Here is a 23,879-nt window from a genome sequence, read left to right as displayed (position 1 = left end):
GCTGTTGGCCATCGCATTAAGAAGTTTGGGAGCATAGAAAGGAATAGTGAGGGGGGGGGGGGATAGAGCATAGGGTGTCCTTGTATGCCGACGACTTGCTGCTGTATGTGTCAGAGCTGAGTGCGTCGATAGGAGGAATATTGGAGTTGCTGCAGGTATTTGGGTCTTTCTCTGGGTACAAGCTGAACTTGGACAAGAGTGAGTATTTTGTGGTGTCTCAGCCGGGGGTGGGGGCAGGGGTGGGGGGGCTGCCATTCCGTAGGGCAGGGACTCACTTTAGGTATTTGGGGGTGCAGGTTGCCCGGGAGTGGGGAAGGCTTCGCAGATACAACATCACTAGTTTGGTGGGGAGAGTGAAAGCCGACCTGGCGAGGTGGGATGGTCTCCCTCTGTCACTGGCGGGTCGGGTGCAGGCGGTTAAAATGAATGTGTTGCCGCGATTTCTGTTTATTTTTCAATGCCTACCAATTTTCCTGCTAAAGTCTTTTTTCAGGGAGATTGAGGGGAGGATTACCTTGTTCATATGGGGAGGTGGCCAGAGTGGGGAAGGTGCTGCTACAGAGGGGAAGGCAGGCAGGGGGTTTGGGTCTCCCGAACCTGATGTACTATTACTGGGCGGCGAATGTGGAGAAAGTGCGGAGCTGGGTCCGAGGGATTGATTCCCAGCGGGACAGAATAGAAGAGAGTTTGTGCAGGATGGGTGCGGGGAAATACTCGGAGTCTGGTAGTAATAGCTTCATTGAAAATCTGGAGGCAGTTTCGGCAACACTTTGGGTTGGCGACAGGGTCGAGGGAAATGCCGATCTGGGAGAAGCACAGATTTGAGCCAGGGAGGTAGAACATAGAACAGTACAGCACAGAACAGGCCCTTCGGCCCTCAATGTTGTGCCGAGCCATGATCACCCTACTCAAACCCACGTATCCACCCTATACCCGTAACCCAACAACACCCCTAACCTTACTTTTATTAGGACACTACGGGCAATTTAGCATGGCCAATCCACCTAACCCGCACATCTTTGGACTGTGGGAGGAAACCGGAGCACCCGGAGGAAACCCACGCACACAGGGGGAGGACGTGCAGACTCCACACAGACAGTGACCCAGCCGGGAATCGAACCTGGGACCCTGGAGCTGTGAAGCATTTATGCTAACCACCATGCTACCCTGCTGTGACGGAAGCTTTCGGAAATGGGAAGAGAAGGGGATTAAGGCTCTAAAAGATTTGTTTCTTCGGGGTTGATTTGCAGGATTGATGGAGCTGGAAGCGAAGTATGGGCTGGAGCAGGGAGACATGTTTAGGTATATGCAGGTTCGGGACTTTGCCAGGAAGGAGATACAGAGCTTCCCGGAGGAACCAGCCTCCACGTTGTTGGAAGAGGTGCTGGCGGCAAGTGGACTGGAGAAGGGGTAGACGGAGCTATGTTGGAAAAGGATAAGGCACCACTGGAGGGGATCAAAGCGAAGTGGGAGGAAGAATTGGGAGAGGTTATAGAGGAGGGGGTCTGGTGTGAGGTGCTCCGGAGAGTGAATCCCTCCACCCCGTGTGCGAGGTTGGGGCTGATACAGCTGAAGGTGGTGTACAGGGCACACCTCACGAGGGCAAGGATGAGCCGATTCTTTGAAGGGGTAGAAGATGTGTGTGAACGTGCGGGGGGGCCCCGCTAATCACGTTCATATGTTTTGGTCCTGTCCAAAGCTTGGGGAGTACTGGAAGGAGGTGTTTAGGGTAATTTCCAAGGTAGTGCGCGTGAAACTGGACCCGGGTCTCCGGGAGGCCATATTCGGGGTGTCAATCAGCCAGGGTTGGAAATGGGTGCGGAGGCAGATATCATAGCCTTTGTCTCGTTGATCGCTCGAAGGCGGATCCTGCTGGGATAGAGAGCGGCCTCTCCACCCTGTGCCCTGGCATGGCGAGGGGACCTGTTGGAATACTTGACCCTTGAGAAGGTTAAGTTCGAACTGAGGGGAGGCTCGGAGGGGTTCTACAAGTCATGGGCACTATTTATTATGCACTTTCAAGAACTGGATAACATCGAACATTAGTTGGAGGGGGGGGGGGGGGGGGGGGGAGGGTGGGTTGGGGGCTATGTATGTTGAAGATGGCTATGGGTAATCCCTGATTCCTTTTTTTCTTTGTCATTTGTTTATGTTAACATGCGGGTTGATGTCTGGGCATGGTGGGAGGATGGGATCGTTGTTACTGTTATGGGGTTTGAGATATTTGTTGTTGGTTATTGATTGTTGTTGGGTGTACATTCGGGAGAATAAAAATATTTAAAAAAAAGAACAGTTAAATCTATTTGTTCCTTCACAGATCCTAGTCTCTCATTATTTCGAAAACATTTCAAGGTAGTTAAATTGCTGTGTTTAATTAGCAGACAGAGAAATCATGTGTCAAGCATTCACCTGATACCGATGTGAACAGTAATTTTTAGTCTTATAATATATCTGAAAATTTCAACTGGTTGATCAGCATCTAAATGTTCGTATCCATGTGTGACCATTCATGAGAACTAGGGTGTCTTAAGGTTTTGTTTCAATGGAATAAGCTCACGCTTATCCCTTCTGAGGATAATTAAAAATAAAACTAATTAAAATTGCTAAATTGGCTTATCCGCAATTCATGTAATTGTGTGCCTGCTTCAGAGTTGCCATGCAATCAAGGACTGGACTGGCTCTGATTTGTGAGTCTGTTTTGTCTTGTGAAATTAGAATGCAAAACTATTCAGATTTAGTGGGTATGTGGGAGAATAGATTTCTGTTTGTAAATCAGCATGATATATCTGAGGTTAGATTTCCTGAATCCGACAATGGTATATTGAAGTCATTAAAAAGTCCTATATTTTCATACATGTGATCCCTCTGTGAGAAATCATTTTTAACTTAAAAGATAGTGTGCAAGAAAACATATCAAATAAAATATCCAAATCTGAACTCATCCGGAGGCTCCTTCAGAGGATATATTTATTGCGTTCAGTGCTTGCATTTCCCTTCAATAAATTCTAAATTTACCAGTGCTGCAAACCATTGTTTTGTATACTTTAGATTTTCACCTGTGAATTCTAAATTAATTATGTAGGGTAAACCTGCACCCTAAATTCTGATAGGTCTATGACCTATTACACTGTTAACTTAATTCATGAGGGTGAGTCGGGGGTGAGAGGAATGTAGATGTTTGCGTGGTAGGGGGAGCGGAGTTCAATAAAATTGTTACCCAGGAGCTAAAAGTGGTTAAAAAAATTTCCAATTTTCTTACTTTTTCTGGGTAACTATTGCTGGTAGACATTTAGAAGCATCTGATGTTTGGGATTTAAGTTGCACTTCAGATGATTCCCTGTGCAGATCAATTGCCCATCAGAAGTTTCAACTTACCTGGAAATGCCACAGTGGGGGAGAGAGGGAGGGGGGGGGGGGCTGCATTTAAAAAGTATCTCCAACTTAAAGAATTCCCCTGATGACGGTGGAGTTTTACATAACGTTGTCAGGGGTGCTGCGCCCTTGCTGGTAAGGGTGTTTAACGAGGCTAGGGAGCATCCCCCAACGATGTCACAGGCCTCGATCTCCCTTATCCTGAAGCGCGAGAAAGATCCTGAACAATGCGGGTCATACAGATCAATCTCCCTTCTGAATGTGGACGCCAAATTGCTGGCCAAGATTTTGGCTTTGAGAATAGAGTATTGTGTGCCGGGGAAGACCAGACGGGATTTGTAGAAGGGAGGCAGTTAACGGCCAACGTCAGAAGGCTTTTAGTAGTGATTATGATGCCCTCCGAGGTGGTGGTCACCATGAGAAGGCCTTTGATCGGGTGGAGTGGGAGTATCTGTGGGAAGTCCTGGAGTGGTTTGGGCAGGGTTTTGTGGACTGCGTCCGGTTGCTGTACCAGACATCGGTGGCGAGCGTGCGGATGAACTGAGTGAGTTTGGATTATTTCAGGCTACACCGGGGACGAGGCAGGGTGTCCACTCTCCTCACTGCTGTTTGCCTTGGCCATAGAGCCACTGGCAAGAGCGCTCAGGCTGTCAAAGAACTGGCAGGGGATATTCTGGGGGGTGGGGGGGCTCAGAGTCTTGCTATATGCGGATGACCTATTCCAGATTGAGCCGTTCGTGGACTTGTTCATTGATGACAGCTTTCCGTTCTTAGAGGACTTGGAGGAGTTTGAGCTGCCAGGTGGGAACGAGTTCCGGTATCAGCAGGTGAGGGACATTGTACGGAGGCAGGTTTTGACCTTTCCGCTTCTACCCCCCCCCCCCCCCCAGAGATACAGGACAGGGTAATTTTGAAAACGGGAGTGGGGGAGGGGAAGGTCTTGGAAATTTATAAAGAGCAAATGGAGTGGGAGGGAACCCAGATAGAGGAGGTAAAGCGTAAATGGGAGGATGAGTTGGGCAAGGAATTAAGAGGCTGGATTGTGAGAGGATACCTCGAGTAGGGTTAACACGTCCTCGCCGTGTGCCAGGCTCAGCCTGATACAATTTATGGTAGCCCACAGGGCGCATATGACTGCGGCCAGTATGAGCAGGTTCTTTGAAGGGGTGGAGGGCAGGCGAGGGTGGACGCACAAAACATGTCCACATGTTCTGGGCATGTCCGAAGTTTAGGGGATTCTGGCAAGGATTTGCCGATGTCATGTCTACGCTATTAAAGACAAGGGTGGCACCGAGTCCAGAGGTGGCGATTTTTGGTGTGTCATAAGATCCGGAAGTCCAGGGGGATAGAGGCTGCCGTTTTGGCCTTTGCCTCCTTGGTAGACCGAGACATATCATATTGGCGTGGAGTGACTCGGAGCCTCCAGAATCGGGGGTTTGGGTGAGTGACACGGCTGGGATTCTCAGGCTTGAGAAGATTAAGTTCACCCTGAGAGGTTCAGCGTTAGGGTTCGCCCGGAGGTGGCAACCGTTTATCGACTTCCTTTAGAAAATTAAGCTGTCAGCAGATACGATAGAGGTGGGGGGGGGGGGGGGGGGGGGGTGTTAGGGAGGGAGGCGGGTAGGGGGAGATAGTTAGGGCGGGATCAATGAGTGGAGGAGGGGGACTGGGAGGTGGACTGGGGAGCTGTGTGTGTAAGCCATGTTGGCTGGGTGTGGTTGTTGGTCGGGGGGTGTTATTTACTGTGTTATGTTTGCTTTCGAAATTGTTGTTAAAGAATTACAAATGCCTTAATAAAATGCTTTTTTTAAGAAAAATAATTCCCTTGATGATATGAAATGCATTTTATAAATATACATTCTTTCTGCTGTACATTTTTGGTCTGTCAATGTTTATAAGTTGCTGGTCAACTTTTGCAAGTTTCTAAGTCGGCATTTGAGGAAATAGTGATGCATGCTTCTGGGCTGCAAGTAATTTCTAAATTATTCAACAAATATGATAAAGTTTCTGCAGAGATTCTGGTAGAGGCTCACCAGAGCCAGCCTTGAATAGTTCCTATAATGCACGACTTGCATTTTATCTTCAGAAGGTGCCCTTATAGAAATAATGAGAGATTTGTACAAATCAATAATGGGAACAATACTGATGGCTCTTTTAATAATTTCCCAGCTTTTGCTCTCCCCATTCTCAAAAGTACTGACTAATACTGGGATATGTTTCAAGCATTGACCACTTTCTGATACTTCACCCAAGTCCCCATTCATCAAACACAAATTTAGACTGTAAGAGTCTTTGGAGGGTGACTAATGCCAGTGGATCATCTCACAGGGACATCAGTATAATTTCCCAACCTGCCCCAGTCTTCTTCTGGTGCTGACACAGATACTATTTTCAGTACAAGTCATTGACAGACAGCAGGAGTTAAAACCAGTTTTGGCTTTAAACTGACTCCTGTGTTGCAAGAGCCAACTGCAACATCTGAACAGAGATTAGTAAACTCAGTGCAGACCATGGATTGATCCCGAAGCTTTCCTGGTGTGTTTACCAATTGAACCTTGGGTGAAACTAGCTGTTATTTTTCCAATTCAGCCCTTAATTCTGTGCGTACAACTAAAGTCAGAAACATTGATTGAATTTTTTCCAATTAACTTTAATTGCTCCATCTACAGAGAGAAAAGCGGAGGCAAACATTATGGCAGAAACCCACTGTATCGTTGTTAACTGTCTAATTGATTTATTGCATCTTTTGAAAACAGACCAGATAAAAGGATTCATTCAAGCTTACTGTTTCAATGACCAATAAACAGACTACTTACTGAGGTACAACACCAGGAAGATCCAAGTTTCGATTCTCATCTAAACCAGCCTCAACCAGAGCAAATAATTAATTGCAGTGTCCCAGGGATAGAGAAAGTAACATTTTTCTGTAATTCCACTCTTAACAATTTTCAACTGATGATGGCTAATGCCCACTGTTTGGTCTCATGGCCTGAAGAATTACTCTTTGGCGAGGCAACAGTGGACATTCAGCGTCCATGGAATGATATCCCAAAATGACTTAGCATGTTCAATAGAGAGAAGGGAACATTTCCCTCGCTTGGTTGCACAATCTAAACACATCCAGCAAAGGTTTCACTCCTTGCCCCAAAGCATCCAAAGGATCTAGTCTAGAGTCTGAACTTCTAAACCCCCCTACATCTCCCTCTCATCCTTCAAGAATATCCGTAAATCCACTCAAACAAAATTTCGGTCACATCTCCTAATATCGCTTCCAGTGTCTGGGTATCCATGTTTTTGATACTGCTCTAGTAACTCATTTGGGTTATTTTTCTATCTTAAAGGTGCTCAATATATATAACCTATTGCCACTTATCCTGCAGCAAATGAAATATCCAAGGTTGACCCCCTGCAGCCTTATTGATTTGAATAATTTAATATCCTGCATTATCTTTTCTCAGAAAAGTCTTTCGGGGCTTGTGGGAGGAAACCGGAGCACCCGGAGGAAACCCAGACAAGATAAGAACGTGCAGACTCTGCGCAGACAGTTTTTTTAAGGTCGTCCACAAATTCTGAAGCAAAAATAAGCATCATAAATTTTAACTCAAAATTGCAAAAGCCATCTTATGATGTAATTGTAAATTCAGCACAAAAATGTTCAAAGAGAATTTTGTCATTCAACCGTAGGCAAACAGTTTGATGCTGGGGGATGGGTTACTGTTAGGGTGGCAGATTTCTTGGGCCAGACTGTCTGCTGCTATTTTATCATTTGCATATTTCTGGCAAGTGCATATTTCCTATATGCATAAATGCACGTGTCAATGCATTAAACAGGTTAGAATCTTTCAGACCCTATTGCATTACTTCCCAAACTTCAAAATGGGCATGAGCCCATGGGTCAAAGAAGCTTAGTAACATTGAATATTTAATTATTAAAGGTTGCAAAAATTTGAATTTTTCAATTATTTTGTGAAAATGTTTTCTTCTGTACTCACTAACCAATTGTTCAGGTCTTGATTAGAGAAGCACCATGCCAATGAGAAATTTTCGATCTTTCTGCAAACAGACTCCTTCCTACCCCACCATCTCACTCCAACCCTCCATGTGACCTCCTTTACCCATTCACTAATCTTCCAATTGGGTTTCCCATTGATTGATGTGACCGTGCCGTGCAAGGGGTCACTTGAAGGTACTCTACCTTCCCATCTCAGCAAACTGGGAACAGAAAAAAAAACCTTGTGTGCTATCATGGCAGGCTCTGATGCTGCTTTGGAGCTCATTCCCTCCCCTCGCAGCGAAGTGGGACCAAAAAAATAAAAAAACAAAATACTATGGTTGCTTGAGATCTGAAATAAAAACAGAAACTGTTGTAAAAACTCAGAAGGTCTGGCAGCATCTGTGAAGAGAAAAGCAGAGCGAACATTTTGAGGCTAATATGACTCTTCTTTGACACAGGTAAATAGAAATTGTGTGAGCGTGCGATGCAATCATGAGCCAAGGTTTGGAGATCCCTGCTCGAGAGCAAACACTCACATTCTGAATGTTCGACTGTGTTCCAGAATATTCAGTTCTAGAAAACAGAACTTGGCAAAATTTGAGGAAAATGTCTAACTTTAAAGATCACAAAAAACAGAGAACTTGTATTTACAAATCACCTCATCAGTCCCACAGAACTAACCTCAAATTGCTTCACACCCAGTGATTCACTTTGATCTGCTGTGGCTACAATGTAGAAAAACCCCCAGTGGGAAAGTAATGTGGTTTTGTAACGTTGGAAGCGAGTAAATTACAGCAGGGTAGCTTACAAATATGTTTGGTGCTGACATTACCCTTTTCCTTCTACAAAAATAATATTACTTTTTATACCCAGTTTCCAGTGCTGCATCACAAGGTAGTAAGTCAGTAAATGAAGAACCATCCATACTTACCGTAAATTATAGGTTCTGAGGTTGCGTTGACGCCGCTTTGTCGCACGAAGTTTCACAAACGTTCTGCCCGTTCTGTCGAAGACGCACATTACTGTTATGCAGACGCTTAGAATAACAACCCAATTACAGGCTACAATTCCTGGAAACAGAGGAAAGTCAGAACATAGGTGTAAGTATGTTGATCATTAAATTGTTTAACTTTAAAAATGTGCTTGCTTTTGTATTAGGGTGTGAACATGTATTACATGATGCTGGGCGGCACAGTGATGCAGTGGTTAGCACTGCTGCCTATGGCGCCGAGCACACAGGTTCGATCCCGTCCCTGCATAATGTCTGTGTGGAGTTTGCACATTCTCCCCATGTCTGTGTGAGTTTCACTCCCACAACCTAAAGATGTGCAGATTAGGGGCCTGTCGGGAAGGTGAGTACCTGTATACAGGTTGGGCGGTTGCTAAACCCGAGACACTACACTTGCAGTGTCCCCCACCCTTCCACCTACTCTAACCTAAGGGGTTCAGGGAATATCAGGTAAGCTCTTCCTTTCTTTTTCTTGTTTTTATCTAGAAGGAGATGGCAGGGAAGGCAGTACAATGCCCCTCCTGCAGAATGTTTGAGGTGAGGGACGCCGTCAGTGTCCCTGCTGATTTCATCTGTGGGACGTGCACCCAACTCCAGCTCCACAAAAACCGTGTTAGGGAACTCGAGCTCGAGCTGGATGAATTTCGGATCATTCGGGAGGCAGAGGGGGTCATAGATAGAAGCTTCAGGGAGGTAGTTACGCCAAAGAATAAAGATAAATGGGTGACGGTGAGAGGGGCTGGGGGTAAGCAGTCAGTACAGGGATCCTCTGTGGTCGTTCCCCTTAGTAACAGGTATACCGCTTTGGATACTGTTGGGGGAGGGGACTTACCAGGGGTCAGCCATGGGGTACAGGTCTCTGGCACAGAGCCTGTCCCTGTTGCTTAGAAGGGAAGGGGGGAAAGGAAAAGAACATTAGTCATTGGAGACTCCATAGTTAGGGGGATAGATAGGAGATTCTGTGGGAACGAGAGAGACTCGCGGTTGGTGTGTTGCCTCCCAGATGCCAGGGTCCGCGATGTCTCGGATCGTGTTTTCGGGATCCTTAAGGGGGGGGGAGCAGCCCCAAGTCGTGGTCCACATAGGTACCAACGACATAGGTAGGAAAAGGGATAGGGATGTAAGGCAGGAATTCAGGGAGCTAGGGTGGAAACTTAGAGCTAGAACAAACAGTTATTATCTCTGGGTGGTTACCCTTCCCATGTGCTAGCGAGTCGAGGAATAGGGAGAGAGAGCAGTTGAACACATGGCTGCAGGGATGGTGCAGGAGGGAGGGTTTCAGATTCCTGGACAAATGGGGCTCATTCTGGGGTAGGTGGGACCTCCACAAATGGGATGGTCTACACCTGGACCAGAGGGGTACTAATACCCTGGGGGCGTCCAATTGATGGTACATTAATTTAATCAGCTAGAATTTTGGAATGGAGCTACGCATCGAGCCTGACTGCCTCCGCACCAGCCCGCATGCCTCAAATGCGCCTGCAATCTTTAAACATTGGCAGGCGTGTTTCAACAGTTACCTGACAACTGCAGCCAGCAAGCCCACCAAGGAGCAGAAACTCCACATCCTCCACTCGTGCGTGCGCACGGCGGTATATTCAATGATTGAGGACGAAAGTGATTATGACGCGGCTATGTATATCCTGAAAGGACACTTTCTCCGGCCGGTCAACAAAGTATACGCACAGAATCTCCTGACGACTAGACAACAGATCCCTGGTGAGTCACTTGACGAGTTCTACCAGGCCCTCACGGCTCTAGGGAGAATGTGCGCCTGTCCCCAAGTTTCTGCGACTGAGCACATGGAACGTTTAATTAGAGATGCTTATGTTGCCGGCATGCAATTCTCCTCTATCCGCCAACGATTGCTGGAGAAGAACGCCCTCAGCCTAGCTGAGGCACGGACCCTTGCAACCTCCCTGGAGGCTGCCAACCTGAACGTCCGCGCATACGCCCACGGCCGCGCAGCAACCCCCTGGACTTCATGGCATGCACCACCCCCGTCCTCCGTTGAACCCGACCCCCCCCCCCCCCCCCCCCCCCCCCCAGGGCCTGCGCTGCGGGATGCTCCGACAAGCTATCGGGGCCCCGCTGCTATTTTTATGGCCTCTCCAAACACCCCCGCCCGCGCTGCCCGGCCTGCTCCGCTCTGTAAGAACTGCGGGAAGAAAGGCCACTACGCGGTGGTCTGCCAGACCAAGTCGGTCGCTGCTGTTCCGCGCAGCGACCGCGGATCGCCCCCCCCCTCACTGGCCCCGTGCCGCGCACCGACCTCTCCGGCCCGCCTCCCGGCCCCCACAACAGACCCATGGTCCTCCCGACCCACGCTGCCCCGACCGGCCCGCAGACGCCGCTGACACTTCCCCCAGCTGCCACGAGGTTCCCACGGGCGCCGCCATCTTGGGTCCCGGACGCCGCGTGCGGGTCCTGGGCGCCGCCATCTTGGGCCAACACGGAAGGCCCTGCCAGCAATTACTCTGCCACTGAGGATGACCTGGAACTCTCGCCACGACTTGCTTCCATCACACTCGACCAGTCGCGACCACGCACGTTCGCCAACACTACGACAACGATCCAGCTCAACGAACATAAGGCGAAATGCCTACTGGACTCCGGGAGCACGGAAAGTTTCGTCCACCCAGACACAGTAAGACGCTGCACGCTCCCCATCCACCCAGTTAAGCATAAGATCGAATTGGCCTCGGGTTCGCACTCCGTCCAAATCACCGGGTGCTGCATAGCAGACCTCACGGTCCAGGGGAGGGTTTTCAAAAACCTCAAACTCCTCATTCTCCCCCGTCTATGCGCTCCGGCACTCTTGGGCCTGGATTTCCAGTGCAATTCGGTGGCCCTACTCCCCCCCTTACTGTCTGCAGCCTCGCGTCCCTCAAAGTGGACCCCCCTTCCTTGTTTGCTAATCTCACCCCAGATTGTAAACCTGTCGCCACTCGGAGCAGACGATACAGTGCTCAGGACAGGACCTTCATCGGGTCCGAGGTCCATAGGCTCATTAAGGAAGGAGTTATCGAGGCCAGCAACCGTCCCTGGCGAGCCCAAGTGCTGGTAGTTCGGACTGGGGAGAAAAACCGGATGGTCATTGATTACAGTCAGACCATCAACAGGTTTACGCAGCTGGACGCGTAAACTCTCCCCCATATTTCCGACCTGGTTAACAGGATCGCGAAACACAGTCTTTTCCACGGTGGATCTTATGTCCGCCTACCACCAGCTCTCCATCCGCGCGAGTGACCGCAAGTACACCGCGTTTGAGGCAGATGGGCGCCTCTACCACTTCCTCAGGGTTCCATTCGGTGTCACAAATGGGGTCTCGTTCTTCCAACGGGAGATGGACAAAATGGTCGACAAGCACGGATTACGGGCTATCTTCCCGTACCTCGATAACGTCACCATCTGCGGCCACGACCAGCAGGACCATGACATCAACCTTCAAAAATTCCTCCGAACCGCGAAACTCCTTAATTTAACCGACAATAAGGATAAGTGCGTGTTTAGCACCGACCGTCTAGCCATCCTCGGCTACGTAGTGCGTAACGGAGTGATAGGCCCCGACCCCGAACGCATGCGCCCCCTGATGGAACTCCCTCTCCCCAACTCCCTCAAAGCCCTCAAACGCTGCCTGGAAATTTTCTCCTATTACGCCCAATGGGTCCCCCACTACGCCGACAAAGCCCGCCCCTCATCCAGTCCACCTCCTTTCCCCTGTCGATGGAGGCCCGCCAGGCCTTTAGCCGCATCAAAGCGGATATCGCAAAGGCCACGATGCATGCTATCGACGAGTCCCTCCCATTCCAGGTCGAGAGCGACGCGTCTGACGTAGCTCTGGCGGCCACCCTGAACCAAGCGGGCAGACCCGTGGCCTTCTTCTCACGAACCCTCCATGCTTCCGAAATCCGCCACTCCTCGGTGGAAAAGGAGGCACAGGCCATAGTCGAAGCTGTGCGATATTGGAGGCATTATCTGGCTGGCAGGAGGTTTGCCCTCCTCACAGACCAACGGTCAGTGGCTTTCATGTTCGATAATGCACAGAGGGGGCAAGATCAAGAACGACAAGATCTTGCAGTGGCAGATCGAGTTGTCCACGTACAACTACGATATCTTGTATCGTCCTGGTAAGCTCCACAAACCTCCCAATGCCCTATCCCGCGGTACCTGCGCCAGCGCGCAGACTGACCGCCTCCACTCCCTCCACACGGACCTCTGCCATCCAGGGGTCACCCGTTTTTACCACTTTATTAAGACCCGCAACCTGCCCTAATCCGTTGAGGAAGTCAGGACCGTCACCAGGGACTGCCATGTCTGCGCCGAGTGAAAACCGCACTTCTACCGCCCCGAACGAACGCATCTGATCAAGGCATCCCGCCCCTTTGAACGTCTCAGTATAGACTTCAAGGGTCCCCTCCCCTCCAACAACCGTAACACATATTTCTTGAGTGTTATTGATGAGTACTCCCACTTCCCTTTCGCCATTCCCTGTCCCAACATGACCACAACAACCGTCATAAAGGCCCTCCTATCCATCTTCTCCCTGTTCGGTTACCCCGTGTACATCCACAGCGACCGGGGATCCTCCTTTATGAGTGACGAACTGCGTCAATTCCTGCTCAGCAGGGGCATAGCCTCTAGTAGGACGACCAGTTATAACCCCTGGGGTAACGGTCAGGTTGAGCAGGAGAATGGCACCATTTGGAAGACCATCCTGCTGGCCCTACGGTCCAGAGATCTCCCTATCCCACGTTGGCAAGAGGTCATCCCCGACGCCCTTCATTCAATCCGGTCTCTCCTCTGTACTACCACTAATCAAACACCTCATGAATGTCTTCTTGTTTTCCCTAGGAAGTCGTCCTCAGGATCCCCTCTCCCGACCTGGCTAGCTACTCCCAGGCCCATCTTGCTCCGGAAGCATGTGCGGGTGCACAAGTCCAACCCGTTGGTTGAGCGAGTTCAGCTACTCCACGCCAACCCGCAGTTTGCATACGTGGAGTATCCCGACGGTCGGCAGGATACGGTCTCGCTTCGGGACCTGGCACCCGCCCATCTTGCTCCGGAAGCATGTGCGGGTGCACAAGTCCGACCCGTTGGTTGAGCGAGTTCAGCTACTCCACGCCAACCCGCAGTTTGCATACGTGGAGTATCCCGACGGTCGGCAGGATACGGTCTCGCTTCGGGACCTGGCACCCGCCGGCGTGCGGCCTTCTCCTCTTCCATCAACACCGCCCCCCCAACCCCAATACCCCCCCGCGCCCCCATGACCCAGCGCATATTACCCCCTCTTCCCCGATTACAACGTCTCCACCACCGGCCCGGGGTACGGAGACACATCTATGACCGACGCTCCCGGAGGCAAGGAAGACCATCGGCCCAACGTCACCGGCTCCACTGTGACGGTCCACCAGAACATCACGGGCACCCGACAGGCTGATCGTGTCCATTTGATGCAACCACGGGACTTTATTGGACTCTATTGTAATTTCTTTTGCATTCTAATGTAGTATTTAGTATTGTTTATTTTGCCATGAGCAAGTGGGCAGCCCACATCTTCTCGATTGGCTCTACTCATACCACCAGTCCTCGGACTCCCCCTCTCTCTCTTCCCCTTACACCACCCCCCCCCGCCTTCTTTCTCCACAAGGGGTGAATGTGGTGTTATGAGTGGGAGCACTGCCATTGGTGCAGAGCATTGGTTTCCCATTGGCTCTGGCTGGTCATGTGCCTCTCGCCTGATTGGCTGGGACTAGTCATGTGACTGCTCACCAGTTGGTTGAGAGGCAAGTAGATCCCGCCTCCGAGGCGGGGTATAAGTACCCAGGGTTCCCGGCGGTCGGCCTTTCTTTGTAGTCGGCCACCGGGCTAACAACTAGCTGATTAAAGCCACAGTTTGAATCTTCATCGTGTCTCGCGTCCAATTGATGGTACATCACTGGCTGGCAGACTTATCGGAATTTGTCACCTGGAGAAAATCAAATTCGCCATTCGAGGGTCAGATGAGACCTTCCACAAAGTGTGGAGGCCATTCACAAACTGATTGATTGATATTTATTGTCACATGTACCGAAGTACAGTGAAAAGTATTTTTCTGCAGTCAAGGGAACGTATACAGTGCGTACTTAGCAGAGAAAAGAATAACTGACAGAGTATGTTGACAAATGGCAGATTGACAAATGGTACATCAACAAATAGTGATTGGTTACAATGCGGAACAATGGACAACAAGGAACACACGGGCAAGAGCTACGTAGGGCGTTGTGAATAGTGTTCTTATAGGGAACAGATCAGTCCAAGGGGAGTCCTTGAGGAGTCCAGTAACTGTGGGGAAGAAGCTATTCCTATGTCTGGATGTGCGGGTCTTCAGACTTCTGTTTCTTCTACCTGATGGAAGGGTCTGGAAGAGGGCAAAGCTGGGGTGGAAGGGGTCTCTGACAATGCTGTCTACCTGCCTGAGGCAGCGGGAGGTGTAGACTGAATCAATGGGAGGGTAGCAAGTTGTGTGATGCGTTGGGCTAAGTTCACCACACACTGCAGTTTCTTGCAACCTTGGGCCGAGCGGTTGCCATACCAAGATGTGATGCAGCCGGATAGGATGCTCTCTATGGCACATCTGTAGAAGTTTGAGAGAGTCAATGCAGACATGCCAAATTTCTTCAGCTTCCTTAGGTTGTAGCGACATTGTTGAACTTTCTTGATTGTTGCATCAACGTGAGTGGACCAGGACAGACTATTGGTGATGGTGACTCCCAGGAACTTAAAGGCACCGACCATCTCCACTTCGGAGCCATTGGTGTAGACAGGGATGTGTGTCGTGCTACGCTTCCTGAAGTTGATGATCAGTTCCTTGCTCTTGCCGACATTTTGAAAGAGGTTGTTTTCAGTACACCATGCAACCAAGTGATCATCCTCCCTTCTGTAGTCTGATTCGTCGTGTTTGAGATACAGCCCACCACAGTCGTATCATCTGCAAACTTACGGATCAAATTTTTCTCCGGTTTTCTCTGGGTACTCAGGTTTTCTCCCACAGTCCAAAAATGTGCTGGTTAGGTGGATTGGCCATGATAAATTGTCCTTAGCGTCCAAAAAGGTTAGGTGGGGTTACCGGGATATGGGAATAAGGTGGAAGCATGGGCTTAAGCATGGCGCTCTTTCCAAGAACCAGTGCAGACACGATGGGACAAATGGCCTCCTTCTGCACGGTAAATTCAAAGAACAACAAAGAACAAAGTAAAGTGCATCACAGGAACAGGCCCTTCGGCCCTCCAAGCCTGCTGCCTGTCTAAACTAAAATCATCTACAATTCCGAGGTCTGTATCCCTCTATTCCCATCCTATTAATGTATTTGTCAAAATGCCCCTTAAACGTCACTATCGTCCCTGCTTCCACCACCTCCTCCAACAGTGAGTTCCAGACACCCACTACCCTCTATGTAAAAAACTGCCTCATACATCTCCTCTAAACTTTGCCCCTCGCACCTTAAACCTATGCCCCCCCAGTAATTGACCCCTCTACCCTGGGAAAAAGTCTCTGACTATCCACTCTGTCTATGCCCTTATAATTTTGCAGACCTCGATCAGGTCGCTCCTCAACCTCCGTTGTTCTAGTGCGAACAAACCAAGTTTATTCAACTGCTCCTCATAGCTAATTCCTTCATGACAGGCAACATCCTGGTAAATCTCTTCTGCACCCTCTCTAAAACCACCAAATCCTTCTGGTAGTGTGGCGACCAGAATTGAACACTACACTCCAAGTGTGGCCTAACTAAGGTTCTATCCAGTTGCAACATGACTTGCCAATTTTTATACTCAATGCCCCGGCCAATGAAGGCAAGCTGTCGTATGCCTTCGTGACTACCTTCTCCACCCGTGTTGCCGCTTTCAGTGATCTGTGGATCTGTACATCTAGATCTCTCTGACTGTCAATACTCTTGAAGGTTCTACCATTCACTGTATATTCCCTACCTGTATTAGACCTTCCAAAATGCAATACCTCACATTTGTCCGGATTAAACTCCATCTGCCATCTCTCCGCCCAAGTCTCCAAATGATCAAAATCCTGCTGTATCCTCTGACAGTCCTCATCGCTATCCGCAATTCCACCAAACTTTGTGTCGTCCCCAAACTTACTAATTAGACCAGTTACATTTTCCTCATTCATATATACTACGAACAGCAAAGGTACCAGCACTGATCCCTGAGGAACACCACTAGTCACAGCCCTCCAATTAGAAAAGCACCCTTCCATTGCTACTCTCTGCCTTCTATGACCTAGCCAGTTCTGTATCCATCTTGCCAGCTCACCTCTGATCCTGTGTGACTTCACCTTTTGTACCAGTCTGCCATGAGGGACCTTGTCAAAGGCCTTACTGAAGTCCATATAGACAACATCCACTGCCCTACCTGCATCAATCATCTTTGTGACCTCCTCGAAAAACTCTATTAAGTTAGTGAGACACAACCTCCCCCTTCACAAAACCATGCTGCCTCTTGCGAATACGTCCACTTGCTTCCAAATTGGAGTAGATCCTGTCTCGAAGAATTCTCTCCAGTAATTTCCCTACCACTGATGCCTGTAGTTCCCTGGATTATACATGCTACCCTTCCTAAAAAAGGAACAACATTGGCTATTCTCCAGTCCTCCAGGACATCACCTGAAGACAGTGAGGATCCAAAGATTTCTGCCAAGGCCTCAGCAATTTCCTCTTTGCCTCCTTCAGTATTCTGGGGTAGATCCCATCAGGCCCTGGGGACTTATCCACATTAATATCTTTCAAGACGCCCAACACCTCGTATTTTTGGAACTCAATGTGGCCCAGACTATCTACACACCCTTCTACAGACTCAACATCCACCAATTCCATCTCTTTGGTGAATACTGATGCAAGGTATTCATTTAGTACCTCGCCCATATCCTCTGGCTCCACACATAGATTTCTTCCCCTGTCCTTCAGTGGGCCAACCTTTTCCCTGGCTACCCTCTTGCTTTTTATGTCCGTGTAACAAGCCGTGGGATTTTCCTTACCCCTATTTTCCAAAGACTGTGACCCCTTTTAGCCCTCCTGACTCCTTGCTTAAGTTCCTTCCTACTTTCCTTAGATTGCACACAGGTTTAGTCTGATCACAGCCTTCTAGCCCTAACAAATGTCTCCTTTATCTTTTTGACGAGGCCTACAATCTCTCTCGTTATCCAAGGCTCCCGAAATTTGCCATATTTATCCTTCTTCCTCACAGGAACATGCCGTTCCTGAGTTCCTTTAAACTGACATTTGAAAGCCTCCCATATGTCAGATGTTGATTTACCCTCAAACATCTGCCCCCCCAATCTAGGTTCTTCAGTTCCTGCCTAATATTGTTATAATTAGCCTTCCCCCAATTTAGCACATTCACCCTAGGACCACTCTTATCCTTGTCCACCAGCACTTTAAAACTTACTGAATTGTGGTCACTGTTCCCGAAATGCTCCCCTACTGAAACTTCTACCACCTGGCTGGGCTCATTCACCAATACCAGGTCCAGTAAAGCCCCTTCCCTAGTTGGATTATCTACATATTGTTTTAAGAAGCCCTCCTGGATGCTCCTTACAAACTCTGCCCCGTCCAACCACAAGCACTAAGCGAGTCCCAGTCAATATTGGGAAAGTTAAAGTCTCCCATCACAACAACCCTGTTGCTTTTACTCCTTTCCAAAATCTGTCTACCTATCTGTTCCTCTATCTCCCGCTGGCTGTTGGGAGGCCTGTAGTAAACTTCCAACATTGTGACTGCACCCTTCTTATTCCTGATCTCTACCCTATAGCCTTGCTGTCCTCTGAGGTGTCCTCCTGCAGTACAGCTGTGATATTCTCCCAAACCAGTAGCACAACTCCTCCACCCCTTTTACATCCCCCTCTATGAATTCTATGAATTGGAGTTAAATCTTGCCACACAGTCTGTGTATATAGGCAGTACAGTAGAGGACTGAGCACACATCCTTGTGGGGCCCTGGTGTTGAGAAATATTGTGGAGGAGGTGCTGTTACCTATCCTGACAGATTACGGTCTTTGGGGAGGAAGTCAAGGATCCAGCTGCACAGGAGGGGTCAAGTCCAAGATTGAAGAGTTTGGTTATTAGCCTTGTCGGGATAATGGTGTTGAAGGCGGAGCTGTAGCCTATGAACAGCAGTCTGACGTAGGTGTCCTTGTTGTCAAGATGTTGGAGTGTAGGGCCAGAGAGACAGCATCTGCTGTGGATCAGTTGCAGCGATAGGCGAACTGCAATCGATCTCGACTGTCTGGGAGGCTGGCGTTGATCCGTCTCTTGACTAGCCGCTTGAAGCATTTCATGATAACAGACGTCAGAGCCACCGGTCGGTAGTCGTTGAGGCACACTACCTTGTTCTTCTTTGGTACAGGTATTATGGAGGTCTTCTTGAAGCAGGTGGGGACCTCAGAGCGGAGAAGTGAGGTGTTGAAGATATCTGCAAATACACTCGCCAACTGGTCAGCGCAGGCTCTGAGTGCTCGCCCAGGGACTCCATCAGGGCCCGTTGCTTTCTGTGGGTTCACTTTCAAGTTGTTCCAGGAATGTCTGAAGCTAACAGCCAATAGAATGAGGGGAGGGAGGGGCGACACAGGAGGCAACAGGAAAAAGGAAGAGAGAGGAAAACCTGCAGACCTAGAGCCCTGCTGGGGCGGGCAGAAGAAAATAAAGCAAAATAGAACCAAGAACCCAAAGGAACACCTAAAACAAGGTGGGGTGAGGCGTAAGAGGGTAAGGTGGAAAGGTGGTTAGGTGGATTGGCCATGCTAAATTGCCCGTAGTGTCCTAATAAAAAAAGGTAAATACATGACAATCACCTTTTGTAAACTGTGTGAAAATGAAAAATGAAATGAAAATCGCTTATTGTCACGAGTAGGCTTCAATGAAGTTACTGTGAAAAGCCCCTAATCGCCACATTCTGTTGGGCTTTTGTAAATTGTATCTGGTCTACACAGATTTGTTTATTTTGTATTGTATAAAATGAAAAACTTTAACACAAACATTTAAAAAATGATGGATTTGCCTTCTTGCAACTATTTTGTGATCTTTCAATTCCATTTCACTCAGTACCCATGGGGCATTAAAGAGGATGAGATACATTGCCTAAATCCAAACAAATTTATGGCAACAGATTAGCCACTTTCCTTGCTTATTAACCCTGCATGCAATAATATTCTCGTGAGTGAAAATGCCCAACTTATTTTTATTAATAATTAACAATTATTAACCAATTATTTTTGACCTTCACTGGTCAATATACATATTATAATACCTACAGCTCTACAGGCTATAAGACTGCCTCGTGGAAATCTTGTAAAGAGGGCCCAAATCAATCCAAGCTTGACGCCAAAATAGGGCACAAATCTTTCTGCAGGATAATGGCTACTCTGATCAGATCATTGCTCACTGTGTATTGCACATACTCATAGATGAGCCTAATGCCACCACTTTCAGACCTCAAAAGTGCCAAGTCTATTGCAACTTACACTGAAAGAATAAGGTACCTTAAAAATATGAGCAACAGAATGAGCAACTAGCCGTTTTGCACTACTACAATGGAGTAGCAACACCAATGATGTTTTTCACGAACAGGCTGCTGTTGTCAAGCAAAAACTATGTACTGCCTATCACATAAATAAGTAATGTGGTCGATGAATTTCAGTGGTGTGATTTCAGGTATGGAGATCACACGTACCAACGTCTGGTAGATGTTATCGAACAGCATATCCCTTCGACTGTTTGCAATAGGCAGAGTACTGACCATAGTCAACCGGTCCATGCTTACAATACTCAGAGCATAACGTCTAACGTGAGCGGTGATTCCACAATTGGACAGCACAAACAATCCTTACTGTGCTAAGAATTACACAAACAATTAATTTATTATTCAGTAAAGCTCGCAATGTAAGTAATGCAGTAAAACTTGCAATTGCTAGAAGCTACATATATTCATAACCATGTACCTGTACTCTGTAGGCAAAAGGAGCATTGTCCAGGCATTACACTTTTTAGAATTAAAAAGCTTGGTGGACAATCATACCCGGATACATTCTCAATGCTTCAACCAGAGTGAACGTTCTAACCAATTAGCACCTTCTTATGCAGTATAAATTGTTGTTCCCTTCAGCCAAGGCAAATCACTACAAGCATTATAAGCATTGGAGAGGCAGTTGGTGGAGAAACTTTGGAGAGAGGAGTTGCCTCTGATCTGCCTGCTAAATCCACAATTTTCCCACAATAAGATAGATTGGGAGATATATGTTTCTTTTCATGTTGTTGAATTGAAAATTGAGTAGCTGTGTTTAAAGTATATATCTTAAGCTGTTCTTTTTCGGTGTGAAGTTAAAAAGCTTAATATTGTATTTACAATAAAGTTTATTTTTTAAATAACCAAGCCCTATTTCTTTATGCAATCATTCCTGGAGCGAATCATTCTTTCTGGAGTCTTTCAGTGCAGTGTCGTAACCACTGTTGGGGTCTGGGATCATAATAAAATACAAGGATGTGTTAACTGCTGCAGGGATCATGGAATTATGGGGCTGGATTTTACACTTCATTACTGGAGGACTTGAAGGCCGGGGAGTGGGAGATCATAAAATGCAGGACTGCCTGTCTGTCCCTGACCTGCCTGCCATTTTATAGGAATGCATTGACTGGCTCGCCTGCCTCTGGGCCTTTTGAGGCTAAGTGTTCAATTAATGGTCACTTAAGTGTCTCATTCCATCACCACTGCTATTTACCCACAGCAGGAGTAAACACCAAGCAGGCAGGTTGACGGCTTTTACTTGGCAGGGGTCATTCTCTTTTTGGGATCTCCGTGCCCAGAAGAAGCAGCGCCCCCCGCGGTCATGAATCCAATTGTATTAAGTCCCTGACATCCTCACCCCCCCTCACTGGAGTCTACCACCCCAGAATTACATCCATTACTTCGAAATCTTCATGGACTGCTTGTAGTCCCACCAGCAGCTCAAACCCCACTTCTGGGGGCTACAAGGCTGCCAGATCTACCTGGAGAAGATACAATATAGGATGACTCACATACCAAACAGCAAAAGCTGGACATAGGAAGTTCCTTCAAAAATAGTTGGGAGCTTCTTTTCAATCTCATAACTAAATCCAAATACATTATAGTGAAAGCACCCAGAAATATCTATGTTTCACACCAGAATTGTAAGCCGCCTATTTCTTGCCAGCGTGAAACTGGCATTAAGGGTTGCTAGGTTATTTCCTGAATGCAAGGTAAGATTTCAAGATGCTCTTGGACCTATTTTTGTGTGTGCACGTGTGTATTTGCAGCAGTACATTTTGTGCTGAGAGTTTTAGCCATGTCATTTAAATTACGAGAAATTCCTCAGCATTTAAGATTTCAAAGCAGGACACCCGGTGACAGGGCTGTGTTGAGTGGACGTACGAAAAGTATCTCTCCTCCTGAAAACCTTTAGGGACTTTTAGTCCAGAAATAGACTGGTAAACCCAGGGAAAAGCCCTCCCACCCTCCTCCAACACCACCTCAACAAACGACAAATGTCAGGCAACAACCTGAGGAGCCAAAAAGAGGCAGAATCAGTAAAAGTCTGAAGAGGAAGATTGAGGCGATGGTGAACATATGGGGAAATGAGAATCCGGCGACACCTGAACGGGATGGGCTTCCAGGACCTATGCCGGGCTACCCCCCCATTAAATGAATGGATGGACGTCCTAACATAGGAGCTCCAAGTGCTCAAAGACACCATCAAGCTCAAAATGATGGCGACGGGGAAAGTGGCGCTAGTGCAGGCGCTGGTCCACCTTTAAGCAGTACTGAACAAATCAGCAGAGGTATCTTGAGACACAGGAAGCGATGATCAGAGAGCTGGAGGAGGTAACGACCCACCAGAGCGACCAGATCGCCTCACTGGAGACGGAGTTGGCAAGGTTGGTGGTATCACAAGGGATGCTAAAGGGGAAGGTTAAAGACCAAGTGAACCGGTCATTCTGTCAAAGCCTCTGCATTGTGTGTCTACCGGAGGGTAACCAGGGCAGGAACCTTACGGAGTATGTGGCATAGATATTGGGCAAATTTGTTGGCGGGGAAAGCTTCCCCAAGCTCCCAGAAGTGGACAGAGCCCACAGGTCACTCCGGCCAAAGCCGGGGAAACCGCAGGCCATCATTGCAAAACTGCACCGGTACCAAGACCGCGAAAAAGCAAGGCACACATGGTCTTGTAAGTAGGAGGGTCACTCGATCAGTGTGTACCACGGCATTGGGGCAGACCTGGCTCAGCGCCGGGCAGATTTAACACAGCCAAGAAGGCACTTTACAAGAACAATGTGCGGTTCAGGATGCTGTACCCCATCAAACTCTGGATGACTTTCCAGTGTAGGTAGTGCCACTTCACCGCACAGGCAGAAACAGACAAATTTGTACACAAGCACAGGCCGGGAAGGCAACGACACCAGCAGTGAACCAGAACTTTGGACTCATCAGTAAAAAAAGGAGACACAATTTGCGGGGGACAGAGCCGCCACATTTTCAATCTGACGATGTGTTCCAGAAAGGGGGGGGTGAGAGCATGTGGATGGAAAAAGGGGTGAGGAGGAGAAAAGGGGGGAGTACAACAGTTGATGAAAGGTGGGGATCGACCTGGGAAGGAGGGTGCACCACACTAGCGGGTGAGCTAGCACAGGGAAGTACGAGCGAGGGGACGGCAACGGTATAACTCCCAACAGGGAATGTGTGCCTGGCAACGGGAGAAAAAACCTCTAGATGGGGAGATGAAACAAAAGATAAAGCTGAGGGGGGAGCCCGCAAGTGGATAGGGAGGGGGAGAGGAGGAAGGGATAAGCGGACAGGACCAGGGGGAAATTTTATCAGACGTTTTCGTAACATTTGGGTTCATCGGTGCTGGCCATATTTAGGGACTCTTTGGCAAGGGCACTCTCCCAGAGACACTGGGGAAGGTGTCTATCTCTCTGCTCCTGAAAAAGGTTAAGGATCCCACAGAGTCTGGGTTTTATCGTCTGGTCTCCTTGTTGAATGCAGATGGTGAAGGATCCAGGGACACTCTGGGTTCAGATGGAGTCTGGATTATGGTAGAGCAGGGGTGGGCAAACTACGGCCCGCCAAAGGTCTTTATGCGGCCCACCAAGTCATAAAAAAAGTTTGAAAAAAATGTAAATTTTTTTTTTAAGGTTAATGGGGTGGGGGGGGGGGGGGGGGGGGGGGTGGGGGGCTGTTGGGTTACTTACTGGTATAGGGTGGATACGTTGACTTGAGTAGGGTGATCATTGCTCGGCACAACATCGAGGGCCGAAGGGCCTGTTCTGTGCTGTACTGTTCTATGTTCTATATGAGGCGCCCTGAATCATAACCGGGTGAGGTAATTATTTTACTTAATATACTATGCAGCTCTTTAAAATTTTGAATTTCTGAATGTGGCCCTTGCACGGAAAAGTTTGCCCACCCCTGATGTAGAGGGACAAGGTCGGGAACATTGGTCAAA

At 48.3% G+C, this 23,879-nt stretch overlaps 1 protein-coding gene across 7 annotated transcripts in view; it reads right to left on the bottom strand.

The window, feature by feature from the left end:
- The window catches only part of LOC119971726 (diacylglycerol lipase-alpha-like), a 513,684-nt gene that overhangs the window by 176,802 nt on the left and 313,003 nt on the right, over positions 1-23,879 (bottom strand). For all 7 annotated transcript variants that reach the window (XM_038807680.1, XM_038807682.1, XM_038807675.1 and 4 more), the window contains one exon: positions 8,298-8,436. In XM_038807680.1, the coding sequence (XP_038663608.1) occupies positions 8,298-8,436 (139 nt within the window). The remainder of the gene's footprint in view (positions 1-8,297; positions 8,437-23,879) is intronic.

Source organism: Scyliorhinus canicula, chromosome 9, assembly GCF_902713615.1.
Source record: "Scyliorhinus canicula chromosome 9, sScyCan1.1, whole genome shotgun sequence".
Taxonomy (NCBI): domain Eukaryota; kingdom Metazoa; phylum Chordata; class Chondrichthyes; order Carcharhiniformes; family Scyliorhinidae; genus Scyliorhinus; species Scyliorhinus canicula.
Note: the sequence above shows the minus strand (reverse complement) of the source record. Positions and strands in the feature narration are given on the sequence as shown.